We start from the raw sequence: 15,178 nt of genomic DNA on the forward strand, positions 1-15,178 counted from the left end.
CCATTGTTTTTAAATTATTGTTAGCATGAAGGTTATTACATATTCATTATCATTAATCAAAATGCAGATGCCACATTTAAAGGAGTGTTTTTTATGTTCACAGCCCTGTTTATAAGTGTACTTTCATGAAACAAAAATAGGCTTACATTAAATTTGTAAGAACGTTGCACACTGTAGCAACATTTCTCTCTAAGAATGTTTCACATTATTCTGTCTGTTGTTAAATTGCAAATAAATATTTATATGTTTGTTTCTGGTGATTAGTTTATGTTTGGCTACAATTATTGTGATTATTTCCAATTACTGAAAGTATTGGAAACAATGCCCTGTTTCATTTGTTGAATAACAGGGGCTTACTTTTGATTAATTTTGGCGATCAATAAATACATTTAATAATAAATACATTTGCTTAATTAATTAACTTTGTTGCTGGTCGGGAAACTTTGCAAGTGTCACCCGTGTTATGGCATGTTATATATAAAAGTAATTTGATAGATATAAGGGTGTTTCAAATGATAGGCAAGGCAAGGCAAATTTATTTGTATAGCACATTTCAGTACAGAGACAATTCAAAGTGCTTTACATGATTAAAATACAGGGAAAAAACAGAATAAAAGCAAGTAGGAATAAAATGTAGAAACAAAATAGAACTTGGAAAAAGTAGAAACTAAAAGCAAACATGATACAATATATGGGTGTTTCAAATTATAGTGAGAGATTTCAGAAAGAAAGAACAACACAATTTTGCATTCAACAGTTTTATGATATCTGAATTGGGGCAGGAAATTATTAATTTGTAACCTTTTTGCCTTTGCCTTAAACTATAGTTAGACAGTAAAAACCACATGCGTTCATTGATTTACTGTGTTTTCGTCTTGTAAGGTGTTACAAAGGACCGAAAACGTCCTGAATGCTGGAGCTGTCTGTTCTAAATTATAAAAATGTAAACAGGATTTCTACGTTACGTTCATGAAAAAAAAAAAACAAAAACAAACAAACAAAAAAAAAAACATCTGTTTCCAGTTTTGGTCAGGTTTTGTACAACGCCAATATATTTTTCACCAGCAGGCGGCGACAACAAATGGAAAAACCTTTGCCTGCGTGACGTCATCCCCCCGCGCCAAATTACAACCACTGAGCTATATTATATAGCTCAGTGATTACAACCCAAACAATCGCAAAAAGCACGAGATTAAAACATTTTAGCTGAGGAGGTGTGAAAACGTCTGTCGGCGATGCTGCAGCCAGACTTGCTGCAGTTTACGGCGGCTGGAGGAGGAGGAGGAGGAGGAGGAGGTCGAGCTCATCACAGCAGCGAAGAAGATGGTTTCAGTGAAGCGACGGAGGAGCAGCAGGAGGAGAGGAGCGGCCAGGCCGAGCAGAGAAACCCGTTCACGTTCTGCCCGCAGCTCCTCCGTCTGCACAGAGACCATGAGCTGTTTGAGGTAACAACCACCAGCACCACACACGGAGCGCCGCCTGATGGCTAAAGCCTCGGCAGCAACGTAAGATTGCCGGTGTAACGCAGACCTTTGGTGACAGGATGGAGACGTCCTCAGACACATGTATCTGCAGGACCTGCTCATCTCAGAGGCAGAGGAGCGGCCAGCGCCCAGGTGGGTAGCAGACAAGCCTCTGGGTTGGACTGCTGAGGGGGGAAAAAAAACACCTCTGAGGCTGATGTAAACATCTTTAGTTTTACAAACATTACTGCTACGGCCGCCTGATGAAATGCAGTTTATAGCTAAGTTAATGGGAAAACATTAATCAAAATCAGCTTAATTTACCATCATGAAAGCTAGGTATTTTTATGACGCAGGGAAATAATATAAAGAAAAATTTAACTCACTTTATTTCTGCCATAATCCAATGTTGGCAGAGGAGTCCTTCTCTCTCATGTGTCAATGGTAGTAGCAGTGGACCTGGAGAGGAATGGATTTCAAATTTATTTATTTATTTTTTTCTTTATAATTATTCAATTTAAGAGCATAAACTTTTAGAAAATGTGCTTTTATTCCACGTGAATGAGCCATGGCACCGGGGTTAAGATAAGAAATGTCCAAAAATGTCAATTCCTCTTCCACAAAAATGCATCTTTACATCACCTTTTCCGATAATGAGGAACTTTGATGTTGAGCAACGTACTTGCATGTCAGCGGATAATTTGTAAAAAATAAATAAATAATGAAGATGGTTGTGATAGAAGGTTTAGGATGTAGAAGATCTGCGTTTGATAAAAAGATTTTTTCTCTTATAATTAGAGGAGACAAGTTGTGACAGAATTTAGTGTCAGACCAAACTGTGTAAGGTGTTAATAAGTTTGTGCTGCTCATTAAATCAAGCCAAAATAAATAATTTGTCTTACAATTCATGTTTGCCTTTATAAAATGCTAATGGGGTGAAAAAAAGGAAAGATAACCTTATGACTAGAGGTAGTTGAAACCTGGATATCCACATCCGTACCTCTATCTTTTATTTTTCCTTAGTTCAATTATTATAGCACCAGTCTTGGGTTTTTTTCTTTTTCTGGCTGGTAAATGTTTTGGGTTTTCTTTCAAGTTTGGCCTGCTGGTTCTGACTTGATTACCATTTTTATTTTCTTTGAACCACAAGAAATACTTTACAGACTTATTTCTTTAGACTATTTTATTGCTATAAATAAATTAACAAAATAATGACCAGTAATTGCTGCAAGTTCTTTGATGAAGGAAGTAGTTTTGAATTCAGCAGAAAACAAAGAAATGACAGGATTATCTACGCTTGTGCTGATTAATCTTTAATTTCACAGCCAAATGCTTCAAAGACGATCCTGTTTGTTGATGCATTTGCAGGTGTTGAAATGAGATGAGGTCAGGTTTGATGCATTTAATGAACAGGTCTGATTCTAAGTCGTCTCCTGAGATCTGCTCGTCCCTTCAGCCGCGTCCAAATGATCAGAAAACCAAAAACAGCCTCAGCCTGTTCTGAGTCAAACTGACAGTGACTTTCCTTCCCTTCCTCCTCCTCAGAGTGTCAGAGTTTGCCTGTCACATCTCCGGCTGCAGAGCCGTCTTCAGCACGCTGGACGAGTATGAGCACCACTACAACTCCCTGCACAGACACGTGTGCTGCTCCTGCCGCCGCTCCCTGCCGAGCGCCCGGCTCCTTGACATTCACATTCAGGAGTGGCACGACTCCCTCTTCACCATCCTCGCCCAAAAACAGGACATGGTGAGCCCTGCGCTCTCCCTGCCCCCTTCAGCTACTAGCCATGAATTCAACTAGCAGTGACGCATTTAAACCCGACTGAGTGGTATCTTTCCTTGGACTCTTGGTGTCTTTCAGTATCTGTGCCTCGTGGAGGGCTGTGGACAGAAGTTCAGGACAAGTCAGCAACGGAAGGACCACCTGATAAGAGTTCACAAGTATCCGCCGGACTTCAGATTTGACAAAAGCAGAAAGGAGAAAGGGTAATGCTATTCATACTATACTCTGTCCACTAGATGGCACTAAAATGTTTTGTGGACTCGCTCATGAGGTTCACATGCACCGTTTCCCCCTTTTCCCATGAGTACCAGCCCCGAGAGGTTCGCTTCAGGTCGACTCGCTTCTTCAGCTTTTCCAATTGTGACGTTTACGTGAAGCCGTTATGTGCGTCCAAGCGCAGCAAATCGGTCCAAAGACGACGTCAGAAGACTGTCGTCGCCGGTTTGCTGGAGAGTGTAGTCGCTGCTTGGGCAACTAGAGCGACTCAATATGAGAACCAGGCGTGACGTATTTGAAACAACACACAAGAGCCACAGCTGCTGCTGAGTATATCATTTGATACTAGGTAACGGTGAAAGCCCCCAGATCAATACCGTGGTCCAACGCAGAGGTGCACGTCTTTTTGTGATTGGCTGCTGACCATGGGCGGTCCCTCTAGACAGGGGCCAGCAGGGGCCAGTGGCCCTGTAGAGCTGGTCCTGGCTGGGCCTGGCCCTGTTATGGCCCCTGTACTAAAAACATGAATTTAGAAACATTTCTTCCGATGATATATGCTGACTAAGATATCATAACTGATTGGTCACTTGGACCAACTGTATTTTTTACCTTTACAGTTTTACTCTAACAATAATTTAAAAATTAAGCTGTTTCACTTTTAGCTCCAGCTGTATGGAGATAGGATCAGAGGTCTGAAACCTGCAGCTCCAGAGCCACAATTGGCTCTTTAGCTTTCATAATATATTAAACGATAAAATACTCCCCCCCCCAATCTTTTGTTCTGTGCCCCCACAAAAAAACACTGGCCCCAAACCTGGCCCCTCTGCTAAACTTGGTGTAGAACCGCCAGTGCTGCTGACCAAAAACGTTTCGTATTGGACTCTCGCCGCCTCCCTGCTGTGACGACCGCGCCCGCGTCGGAGTTGTACTCGGCTGTAATGGAAAACCACCCGTGTAGAACTGGATCAAGCCGAGCCGTACCGATTCACCACGGAAAAGGGGAATAACATCGCATGGTCTCTTAGGCTTACCTAATTATCTTTATTTGTTAAAGACCTGAATAATGAGGCAGACGTTTTAGAGAGTTTTATGATGTTGAAACTCAGGAGTTAACACATATTTCCTTGGTCTTTGGTAAAAATGACCGTTTAAACTGTGTGACTTGGGTAATATGTTTTGGATATTCTTCCACAAGCTTCTCACAGTATGTTCTGGGATTTTGGCCCATTCCTCCTAACAGAACTGGTCGAACCAAATAAGGAAGCCTACAAGCCTTGCACATACCTTTCTACCTCTGGCCATAGGTGGAAAACGAGGAGGGGTTCAGGACCCAGTCTGGGAAAAATATAGACTTGTCTCCTCACAATAGGAACTTATATCTTTAAACAATATAAAAAACACACAAAAGAGGAAATCTGCTTTTCATTGCTGGAGTTTTTCCTTCCTGTTAATGGGCAGTTTTCCTCTCCACTGTCGCTTCATGCTTGCTCAGTATGAGGGATTGCTGCAAAGCCATGGACAATGCAGACGACTGTCCCTGTGGCTCTATGCTTCCCCAGGAGTGAATGCTGCTTGTCAATACTTGATGCAATATTCTGGGTTCTCTTAGATAGGACTTAGATAGGAAATCGTAACAGATAGATAGGTTTTTGACCAATCTGTGTAATCTGATTGAATTTGACTTTGGAAAGTGCCTTGAGATGGCATGTTTCATGAATTGGCGCTATATAAATAAAACTGAATTAAATTGAAACAAAGGAGGAATTTTACCATCTTTAGAAACTTACTGAAAAAAAAAATCTACCTTTAAGAGTGTTCTTACTGCACCACACATTTTCTGCTTCTACCTACTAGTTCTAATACTAGTATTTCAAAGTGAAGCTACTCTTAGTTGAGTACAATTCCTGGCTACTCTACCTACCGCTGGTTACTTCACTGAATGAAGGCCGTACATGTTTTAACCAAAACAATTTACCAGACAGACATTTCTAGTTAAAGTGAGACTTCTTTATTATGTTCACCAGCTTTGTTATTCTAATATTGTTTTCTATCTGCTAAGCCGCCTGTGCAATTTAGGGTCAAGTAAAGAAACAACAAATAGTTAAAATTGTCAGTGGAAGTACTTTGCACTATTCTAACACATGTACATCAGCTTCTGTAATTATTGGTTTCATAAACTTTACGTTGTGTTAAAAAATTATTTAAAAATGTATTTTGTTATAATATTAATTTCTACTTGTGTCTTATTCTTTAAAGTGGCAGAATTTGCAAAAACGTTTTTCATGTTTGTTTTTCCTGATTACATCGTTTTCACAAATTGAATCAGATGTGACGATCAAACAGTCTCATCTGGTAAAAAGGCTAAATGAGTATAGCCTTTTTACCAAAAAACCTTTTTACGACTACTTTTTATACCTACTTGAATAGAAATATATAGAATGAATGGTACTCTGAGTAGAGTACATTTTTATTTTAGCTACTTCACTCACCTCTCCCTGTAACTAATTTGGCTGTACGATTAGGGTCATTGTCTTTTTGGAAAAGTCAGTTTCTTACCGAAGCTTTAACTTCACGGTTGATGTCTTGGGATGTTCTTTCAAGATTTCCACATAATGTTCTTTCCTCGTGATGCCACCTATTTTTGTAGCTGCAAGAGTCTCTCTTACAGCAGAACAGCCCCTAAGCATGATGCTGCCATCCCCGTACTTCACAGTTAGAATGGCGTGCATAGAGTAAACGTTCTCCTCTTTTCCTTTAAATGCAACAGCTGTCATTAAGGCTCAATACTTAAATTTTAGTTTTATCAAGGACATTTATGCAAAACAATAGAGATTTTTCTGTGAGTTTATTTGGAAACTGTGATCCAGCTTTTTGTGTTGCTTTTGTGGTGGTGGGACATTCCCTGCTGTTCATAATTAAATAAGTTGTACATTAATTTACAAATTTATTTACGGGTAAATTGTACCCGCGGAGGACCCAGACTCGTAGCGACCCACAGTTCTCCTCCCGATATCTTCACCGACTTCTTTAGATTGTCCCATGATGTCATCTAAAGGAAATGGTGGGGTGTGTTTCCTTTAGATGCATCCACAGGTGTGCCTCCCTTTAACTTTTTTATACAAAATCCTTTTCATTATTCTGGAATTTGCCAAATTAGAAATCATTTTAAAATCCTACTTGCCCTAAAACAGAAAAAGTTTGATCTGATTTAACAGCATCAAGGAAAAAAAGACAGACCCATTATGCATCCTTTTAAGTAAAGTAAATAGTTTGTTTCTACTCGATACGCTTGATATAAAATCAGCTCCACAGAGGATTTCTTTGCACCTTTACTGAGATGAGCGTGCTTATTTCCAAAATGTTATTTTTTTTCTTTCTGTTGACAGAACCAGAGACGCGAGGAGTGAACAGAAGGCAGACGCGACCATGGAGGCAGCAGGCGACGTTTGCAGGTCTGAGGGTGCGTGCCGGGTTATGTGTAGCGTCGAGCCCGAGCAGCTGGAGGAGGAGGAGGAGTCCATGGAGACGCACGTCAGCAGCGAGGAAGCTGCTCGGATCGAGGACGTTTCTGCTTCACCTCAGACCTCAGAAACAAACTCAGGAGCACTGAAACCAAAATACTCCTACAGGTTGGTTCTTCTTTTTAAACAAAGCTTTGTGAATGCCTAAATGGTATGAAGATTGAATTTAGGTTTGTTTGTTGAGGATGAAACTTCAGACGCCCTGAATGATAAATCGTTGGCTCGTACGTCGTTAAGTTGGATTATAGTCAGTTTTGCGAAGCCTTTACCGCTGATTGTCCTATAAACAGCGTGCGCTTTAAATTGCAAGTGTTTATTCTGTGTTTTCCCACAGGGTGCCTAAAACGGTGTGCTTCGGCCACGGCTCGGTCCGAGGCTTCAGAGGACACAGAGGCAAAAGGAAATGAAGCGCAGCATCCGAGCTCTCTGCTTTCTGCCTTTTTTAGGGTTAAAATGTGTTGCACTTTCATACGTTACGTGTTTAGCGTCAGCAATTCAGTTCAAACAAAAGGTTCTGGTTCAGGTCAAAAGATGCGGGTGAAGCTCAGCACTCTTGAGTTCAGAATAAAATGGTAAAAAAATTAGAGGAACATTTGATTTGTTTTGCAATGCACTTTAATAAAAATAATCTTTTCTTTCTTAGAATATAAAATACACTGTACATTAAAGACTGCAGTGAGTTTGGTGGATGCAAAAGAACAGAATAGTTTTATTTACATTTTGTAGCAAATTAAAATGGGGGTTCTTAAGTCAATGTTTTTTTTTTTAAAAGAAATAAAACAGGAGGATAAATGGTTTCATTTTTGTCACTGAACCAGAAAGTAATGAACTACAGGTTTACCTCAAAACATCTTGTATCTCGCAGTTGTGAGAGATGGCAGAAGAAGAAGAAAAGCAACCTAACAAAAGTATTTAAAGCTACCAGACCATGAAATCAATCAAACCCACTTTAGATATTTTTTAGATACAGAAGGCATGTCCTGCGTGTTTCATTTACTTTAGCTATTTTGTTCTAAATCATTATCATCAGCGATTTCTTCATGAAGGAAAGGACACACCCCCTGGATCGGATCTTCACGTACAGCCGAGCCTAAAATTCTCAATAACCCTGGCAGACACGTTTCTTCTGACTGAAAATAATATCAACGTTTAATATTAACTTGAACCTGAGAGAGAAGCTGGGAAGGGAGCTAAATATTAGGGCGACGATAATGAGCCCTTCCATACTCAAAGAGCTCGTTAGATAAATAATTAAGATATCGGTGGTTAATATCCAAGAAGCTGGTCAGCAGTTTAAAGGGACTGGTTGCTGTGATGCTAATAAAGATTCCTCCACTAAGTACTGAAGAGGTTATAAATCATTTTCAACAGGCCATGTCTTTAATAAAGTTGATTCCTTAATGGATGCTCCTTTCATGTGGTTTTGTCATCTTTTGAGCGATGCCTTTCCCGTCTCCAACCAGCAGCTGACTTTTTGGGTTATGAATAATTTTGGACCCTACTAGAACTTTTTAAAATGTCAGAAAATTTAAAAAACAGTAGGTCCTCTGGATGGGTTCTTCTTAGCTGAAAAGTTTTGTCTCTTCTCCAAGAGACTTCTTCAGTCTGAAGAGTTACTGATTACTGAGATGCATCCATACGTCACAAAAAGCCAATTTAACTATTGGAGGATTTAATGGCTTTTTATTAAAGAATTGGTTCTGTTCATGTTCATTTTCAGGGTGTTTGTCATAATAAAAGTCAATATGAGCTGTTATGGCCTTCACTTCGTACTTAGGTTTAAAAAGATGTCATTGTTGACTAATGAAGCACTTACTGTTTATTTTGCTGTTAACTTTTCTAATTAATTTTAAAGTAATATTTTAACAGCTATAGAAATTTTCATTTTTAGCCTACTTGTAGATTTTGTTTTCTTTTTCTTTTAAAATTAAACTTTAGGAGAGAGTATTTTTGGAATAAATATGTAGGTTATATGTATCGGTCGTGCTATTTAATAGTGGACCATAAAGGACAAGTACACGATGGAACAAATACATCTACCAATAGGGACACCATTTTAGGGTTATTTTCATGTAATTTGTTAATAACAAGGCACAGAAAAGCAAAGATCTTTAAAAAAAAGAGTCAAAACCTTTTTTTTTATACTCTCAGAATTTTTTTTTTTTTTCTAAAGCTCTGAAACGCCAATTAAACATGTTTAATAGTCTGGACCCTTTCAAAATGATCTTTTCAACTAAAAAAAAGCTGCCCTTTTAAAAAACAAAAAAACAAACAAAAAAAAAACGCAGTAACATATCTAATTGAGTGAAGCATTTAGTAAAACTAAAAGCCTTCTAACGCAGCGGAAATGGATTTTATTTTTTGTCACACAAAAATAAAGTCTGCCAGAAAGCAAGCTAATTGGCCTTAACAAATAATCTGACTATAAAACTGTTTTATTTTCTCCTTTTTTTGCGCCCCCTTTCCTCGATGAAATTTGCTTGCAAAGAAATAAGGCAGATCATTCTTGTAAAAATATTTATGCAACAATATTTCCCACAACTATAACGACATATGAAATGTATAATAAGAGCTGTAAAAAACAGATTGGGTGGATATATATATATATGTTTTTGGAACATTTGTTATTTCTTTCTAAAAATGTATTTGAAGTAGGATCTCCCAAACGAGGCGTCCAGAAAGCAGCGGGTTAGGACATGTAGTAGACCCCGTAGGGCCTGCTGAGTAGTCCGGGGACGGGGAAGGCTGGCCGGGCCCCGAACAGAGGCGCTGCGCCCAGGGGGCCGCTCAGCGGGAAGGGGAAGGCGAAGGCCGGCGGCAGCAGCGGCTTGGCGGCCAGCTTCAGCTTCTCCAGCTCGGCCTCCTGCAGTCTCTTGGCTTTGGCTCTGCGGTTCTGAAACCAGATCTTGACCTGGGTCTCTGTGAGGTTCAGGGAGCTGGAGAACTCGGCTCTCTCCGCGATGGACAGGTACTGTTTCTGGCGGAACTTCCTCTCCAGAGAGAGCAGCTGGGAGGTGGTGAAGGGGGTCCTGGGTTTCCTGTTGTTCTTGTGTTTCCGCAGGTTGCACGTCGTTGGGCTGGGGATTCCTGGAAGCAGATGGATCAAGTGAGAAACTGCGCGCTCCCTTATCTCCTGCCTTCAGAAGATCGTGTTGTTGTTTTTTTTTAAAATAGCCTATTTTATATTTTTGTTGTCTCTGTGCCAATTAACAAAACTGATGTGAATTAACTTTTATTTCTTTATAATGTTGTGTGGATGAATGAGAAATTTGCACTCACGGTTTTTACAGTTGATTTTAAATCCCATGCCAACATGTAACATTTTCTGGCTTGGAAGTTTAGGTTCACTAGGGCCCACTTCAGTTGAAAGTTTTAGGAACAAGTGGATTTATATACTATCTATCTATCTATCTATCTATCTATCTATCTATCTATCTATCTATCTATCTATCTATCTATCTATCTATCTATCTATCTATCTATCTATCTATCTATCTATCTATCTATCTATCTATCTATCTATCTATCTATCTATCTATCTATCTATCTATCTATCTATCTATCTATCTATCTATCTATCTATCTATCAACAATAGTCTTTTTACTTATTTACCGCATTTTGTGATTTTTGTTTGCTTGCTACTCACCAGACAGTGTTCAATCAAACACAAACCTTTAAACAAACGGGCTCTTAAAGTTATTCACAGTGCATGTCCCGTATGTATCTTCGGAATTTTATTTCTTCAACTCAAACATTTTCAGCGTTATTTCAGCGTGCTTACTTTGTGTAGCCTTTAATGTCAACCACTATCTGTCCCCTGTCTTATTTTGTGTTTCCTTTTCTTTCCTGAAGACCAAAAAGATACACATTGCCCGTTTTATACAACTAAATAAACGTTTCAAAATCAATTATGAAAGTCATCCCCAAGTTAGACCCTCTCTTGGATTTCATAGTTAAATCATACGCTATTATACGTTTAAAATGTTGACATTAAGTCTCTCTAAAGAACTTTATATAGGCTACGTATCAAGTAACTGCGCAGGCATAGGCTGTAACCAAAATACTACTAGGCTACTATACTGTCAATACAAGTAATATAATATCTATAACTGACTTGTATTTGAAGGGTAGGGTTCCTGGAGCCAGGTGCTCTCCTTGTCGCTCAGATCCACCGCCTCCAGCTTGGACACACACACCGGTCTCGGTGACGCACACTCGAGCTCCTCCGCGCGGACGCAGCCCGAGCCAAGCTCGGGGGAGTGGAGGCTGCTGCACGGAGAGGTCCTGTCCGATATGAGGGACTCCACGCTGAAAGGCAGGTCTAACCCTTTGGTTTTACAGCTCCTGTTAGGTGACATGTCCAGCTCCTCGGCTCCAGCTCCACCAGCGGCTTTATCCCGAGAAGTCTCCAAGGCCGGTGATCCTTGCGCAGGATTCATTACGCACGACTGCGGTGCCATGCAACCACTTTTCTCCGCCGCGCTCCCCGCTGCTGCTGATGCTTGCCTGTGCTTACTTTAAGAAGATCAGTGTCATCGCTGGGGTTCTTATGACGATGCGCATCCGCTGGTGATAATCGGAGTTTTACGCACAGACTCGCATCCTCTTCAGTGAAGAGCCTGAAGTTTCTCTGTCATCTCACCGCGGGCGAATCAGACTTTAAACCTCTCCCACGTGACTCTGCTGTTGCGGGCTCTGATAGGACAGACCTTGATTGTCAGTGCCGAGGTTGATTTACTGCTTGCGGTCATTGACGGACGTAAAACCTGTAACCAGTGGCAGATCACCAATGTTTGGAGGCAGAGCCGGTGAAATGCAAACTTTCCATGATTTACCAGACACCGAGTAGCTCAATCCTGTAATCTAACCTGAAAACGACACTGAAAAACAATACTATTGCTGTTCACTGGTCTTCGTTTATGCTTTTCAACCTCTAAAAAGCCAGTATTTCTTGAAGGCAGAGCTACTCCCAAACCCATTCCACATTAATTATGTAAACAGTGGTAAATTGTAGAGACAAGGTTATTTCTTTAATTTTCTTACAAATATCTAAGCTTCAACGTTTTAGAGAGCCTCTTAACCCTCAAACTGGAAAGCTTTTACATCGCAGCTTGATTTACCAGAAACTTTTATTTTACCTCAGTTGTGGGAGTTACCGATTTGGCATCCAAAGCCAGGCTATTTATATAAACCGATACACCATTCATTTCGGATAATTTTGGATTGATTTGAAAGCTAAGCTAAAATCCCTCCAAGCTTTACAGAAATGTAAAGTGATTTTGACCACAGCAACTTGTGCGTTTACTCACTTGTTGGTCTAAAAACACAACTTGTGAACATTTTACAGAGATTACACTCAGAAACTGAATTAAAATCACTTCTACCAGAGGAGGTTTTTCATATTTACAGATGGCCTGGAAGGTGTGTCCGGAATTCGGCTCAATTTAACCATATACACCTGCAGGAGCCACTTCCTTGTGCCCGTTTTTAAATTTGTTTATTCAAGACTAGCAATGCACTGACCTGGGGGATTGTGAATGAATGCATTTACATGTAGGAGCTTTAATCTTGTGAAACATTTAAACATTCGCACTCTCTAAAAATGTCCTTGGTGAGAGGACACTTTGCCACTGATGCTGAAAGCCCGCCCTTTGTTTAATTTCTTAATATAATGTTTTCACAAAGGTTCACCATTGTTACTGATATATAAAAAGCAAGCACTGAAAAAATAATGTGACGATAAGTGTGAGCGTATGAGTTTGAATGTTATTTTTAAACAAGAACACCGGTTACTCCTGTTGTGTAAAGTTAACAGGAAGAATTAACTTTCACGCACCCTCCTCTCCCATGGTTCAGGATAAACTCAACATGTGCAGCTTTTCTACCAGGACTACTTTCTGTTTTTTATATTTTGTTTTTTTTAGCGGCCCTGATCCCTGCAGTGGAAATAACCCATTAAAAGAAAGGCCCTAGAAAATGGCTCTGGTTCCTGGTAAAGGTTCCTCAGATGGAAGCTTATGGCGTGAGCCAGCTCTGCCTTTGGCCATTTTTTAATGTTAAACAAACTGAGAAACCCTGAGTTGGTTGTAAATGAGCAAATTTCTGCTTAAAAAGGTAGTCAAATGAATAAAAAACAGATCACAGTGCTCATAAAACCGGTTTTACAGCAAAGAGACATCCATGGAAATATGCAGGAAAAAATACCCCTCGAGATTAAGATATTATTAAAAACCAGAGATTCTGTGTTTTTCTTGTTTATTCTAAATGAACTAATTCAAATGAGTTTGTGAATACCACTTGTTCAAACGGTTTACATCTAAGCTATAAAGCATAAACTAGAGATAGTTGAGAGCTCCTTTAGAAGACCGTAGTTTATGGTCCTGGTTCATTAAAGCAGCGCAGCTATTCAGGCTGTGATTTACCACTCTCTATGTATTTCCAAGAATGATTGTCACTGTAAATTTTCATGTCGCGGCCTCTAATTTAATTGTCTATGCCCGTATATTTCAGCCCGTTGTGCTCATTGTCTGCAGCCCCTTTGAGAGGCTGTAAAGGGCCTCACTGAAGAGGCTCGTCCAAATTAGTTTTGTTCCGCAGCTCCTCCCATCAAGTCCAATAACTCCCAATGAAACCAAATATGTGAGGCTATTTTTTTTTTCTCCCCCCTCCGCCGCAGGATGGGCCTGAAGCAACACACTGACTTTGTGTCTGTCTCCATCTTCCAGGACAATTGGTTAAATGGAGTTAACTGTTTCTCCCCCTGAGGTACGTTGCTGCTTTGATCCTGCTGTGCCTGGCGCCTGTCTGCTCTGTCTCCTCCCTCTCGCTCCTTGTGTGACAGTGATAGATTGCCGGGTAGCCATACAAGCTTTGAATGACTGTAATTTAGAGCAACATCACATTCTCATCTGCTTACAGCCAATGTTATCACTCTCAGATGAAAGAAGGTGCACGGCTGTCGACAACCTTTTATTTTTTTTCTTCTGTTGTTTCAAATAAATGATGTTTGGGTTTTGTTTTTTATTTTGCACATGCAAGAAAAAGAAGAAGAAAAACATATATATTTATAGTACAGTGTTAATTGTCCAGTGTGAAAGTGCATAGTGGATCACTGTGAATCTTTCTGCGAGCGTTGTGTGACATCCTGTCCAAAATGTCACCTTTTCCAGCTTTGGCAGGAAAACGTCATTGCGCTTCTGAATCTATGTGCCTTGCCCCAAAGGAGAATAGTTTAAGAGTTGATTGAGGCTTTCAAAAATGTTTTTTTTTTTTCCTTTCCAAGCTGACATGTTGAAGCAGGCTCTGTAGCCTGGCGTGGAGTAAAGCCGTCGTAAGCAAACAGGGAGAAACATTAATGCATTCCAGTCCTTTATCTAATGCACTTGGACACTTGAAATGTACTTGAAAGCGGTTTGATTTTAGTATAAGGCCTTTCAGGTTGTGAAAAACAACAATCCTGTTTTATCAGATGATACGTATATTAAAAGAGATCGCTAAAGAAAGGATGTTTGCCACAAAAATATGATGTCAACAATCAAAGAAATTGCTGGTGGCTTGTTAAGTTGTTCAGCCAAGAGTCACGGCTGCCCATCCAACAGGAGGGTCTGCCACTAAAGGTGATTTGGTGAAGAACCTGGCTGTTCAGAGGGCTGTGTCGAACAATATTAATGGAAATATGAATGAAGGGAAAAACTGTGGCAAAAGAGATTTCACTCTTGCCATCGTGTCGTTTAAAATCTCCCTAATAAGAATCATACGTCAGCTTCCCCGGAGCTAACCGGGGTCATACATTGTGCCAAACATTCTGGTTTCTGGTTGTTGCTTTTGCCTTGAGGGTTCGGATGATTGATTAGGTGTTGCATAAACTCCGGGAACGTTAAAGTGATGCACGATATCGCCTCCAGCTGAGTTCCTCTCAGGCCAACCAGCCAAAGATCAATTGGTGGGGCTAAGGTTTCCCAGTGCGTCGTTCTCAGTTATCCGAAGACATCGAGGGGAACTACATCAGCATGTCAGTCTCAACTGCTGCCGACTCCGTCTTCACTAAGGTTCCAGTCTAACCCGTCGAACCATTACATAGCGATTTGACAGTTTACCTTCCCTCTCACAGCTATCGTGGAAAACATTCGTCAAACAGTCACAGGACAGAACCAAAGCCCATTGCTCTCAGTACAGGCTACACTGGGGAATATGC

General features: G+C 40.3%; 2 protein-coding genes across 3 annotated transcripts; one reads left to right on the top strand and one right to left on the bottom strand.

The window, feature by feature from the left end:
* Positions 1–1,142: 1,142 nt before the first annotated feature.
* On the top strand, positions 1,143–9,095 carry znf511 (zinc finger protein 511). 2 transcript variants are annotated; one of them, XM_036126475.1, is made up of 6 exons: positions 1,143–1,445; positions 1,543–1,616; positions 3,009–3,210; positions 3,325–3,449; positions 6,855–7,091; positions 7,318–9,095. In XM_036126475.1, the coding sequence occupies exons 1-6, from the start codon at positions 1,236–1,238 to the stop codon at positions 7,388–7,390; spliced, it is 921 nt and encodes a 306-aa protein (XP_035982368.1). In that variant the 5' UTR covers positions 1,143–1,235; the 3' UTR covers positions 7,391–9,095. The 2 variants fall into 2 exon arrangements, with proteins under 2 accessions (XP_035982368.1, XP_035982367.1); XM_036126474.1 differs by having other exon boundaries at positions 1,145–1,445; positions 6,849–7,091.
* Positions 9,096–9,486: 391 nt separating this feature from the next.
* On the bottom strand, positions 9,487–11,621 carry msx3 (muscle segment homeobox 3). Its single transcript, XM_036126478.1, has 2 exons — positions 11,099–11,621; positions 9,487–10,070 (listed from the first exon to the last, which is right to left on the bottom strand). The coding sequence occupies exons 1-2, from the start codon at positions 11,442–11,444 to the stop codon at positions 9,673–9,675; spliced, it is 744 nt and encodes a 247-aa protein (XP_035982371.1). The 5' UTR covers positions 11,445–11,621; the 3' UTR covers positions 9,487–9,672.
* Positions 11,622–15,178: the final 3,557 nt, after the last annotated feature.

This window comes from Fundulus heteroclitus, chromosome 22, assembly GCF_011125445.2.
Source record: "Fundulus heteroclitus isolate FHET01 chromosome 22, MU-UCD_Fhet_4.1, whole genome shotgun sequence".
In the NCBI taxonomy this organism is placed as follows: Eukaryota; Metazoa; Chordata; class Actinopteri; order Cyprinodontiformes; family Fundulidae; genus Fundulus; species Fundulus heteroclitus.

Coding starts and splice junctions, on each gene's coding strand:
- znf511 (XM_036126474.1), top strand. CDS start 1,236: ATGCTGCAGCCAGACTTGCTGCAGTTTACGGCGGCTGGAGGAGGAGGA. Junction 1,446..1,542: donor GAGACCATGAGCTGTTTGAG/GTAACAACCACC, acceptor CTTTGGTGACAG/GATGGAGACGTCCTCAGACA. Junction 7,092..7,317: donor AAACCAAAATACTCCTACAG/GTTGGTTCTTCT, acceptor GTTTTCCCACAG/GGTGCCTAAAACGGTGTGCT.
- msx3 (XM_036126478.1), bottom strand. CDS start 11,444: ATGGCACCGCAGTCGTGCGTAATGAATCCTGCGCAAGGATCACCGGCC. Junction 10,071..11,098: donor ACCCTACCCTTCAAATACAA/GTCAGTTATAGA, acceptor ATCTGCTTCCAG/GAATCCCCAGCCCAACGACG.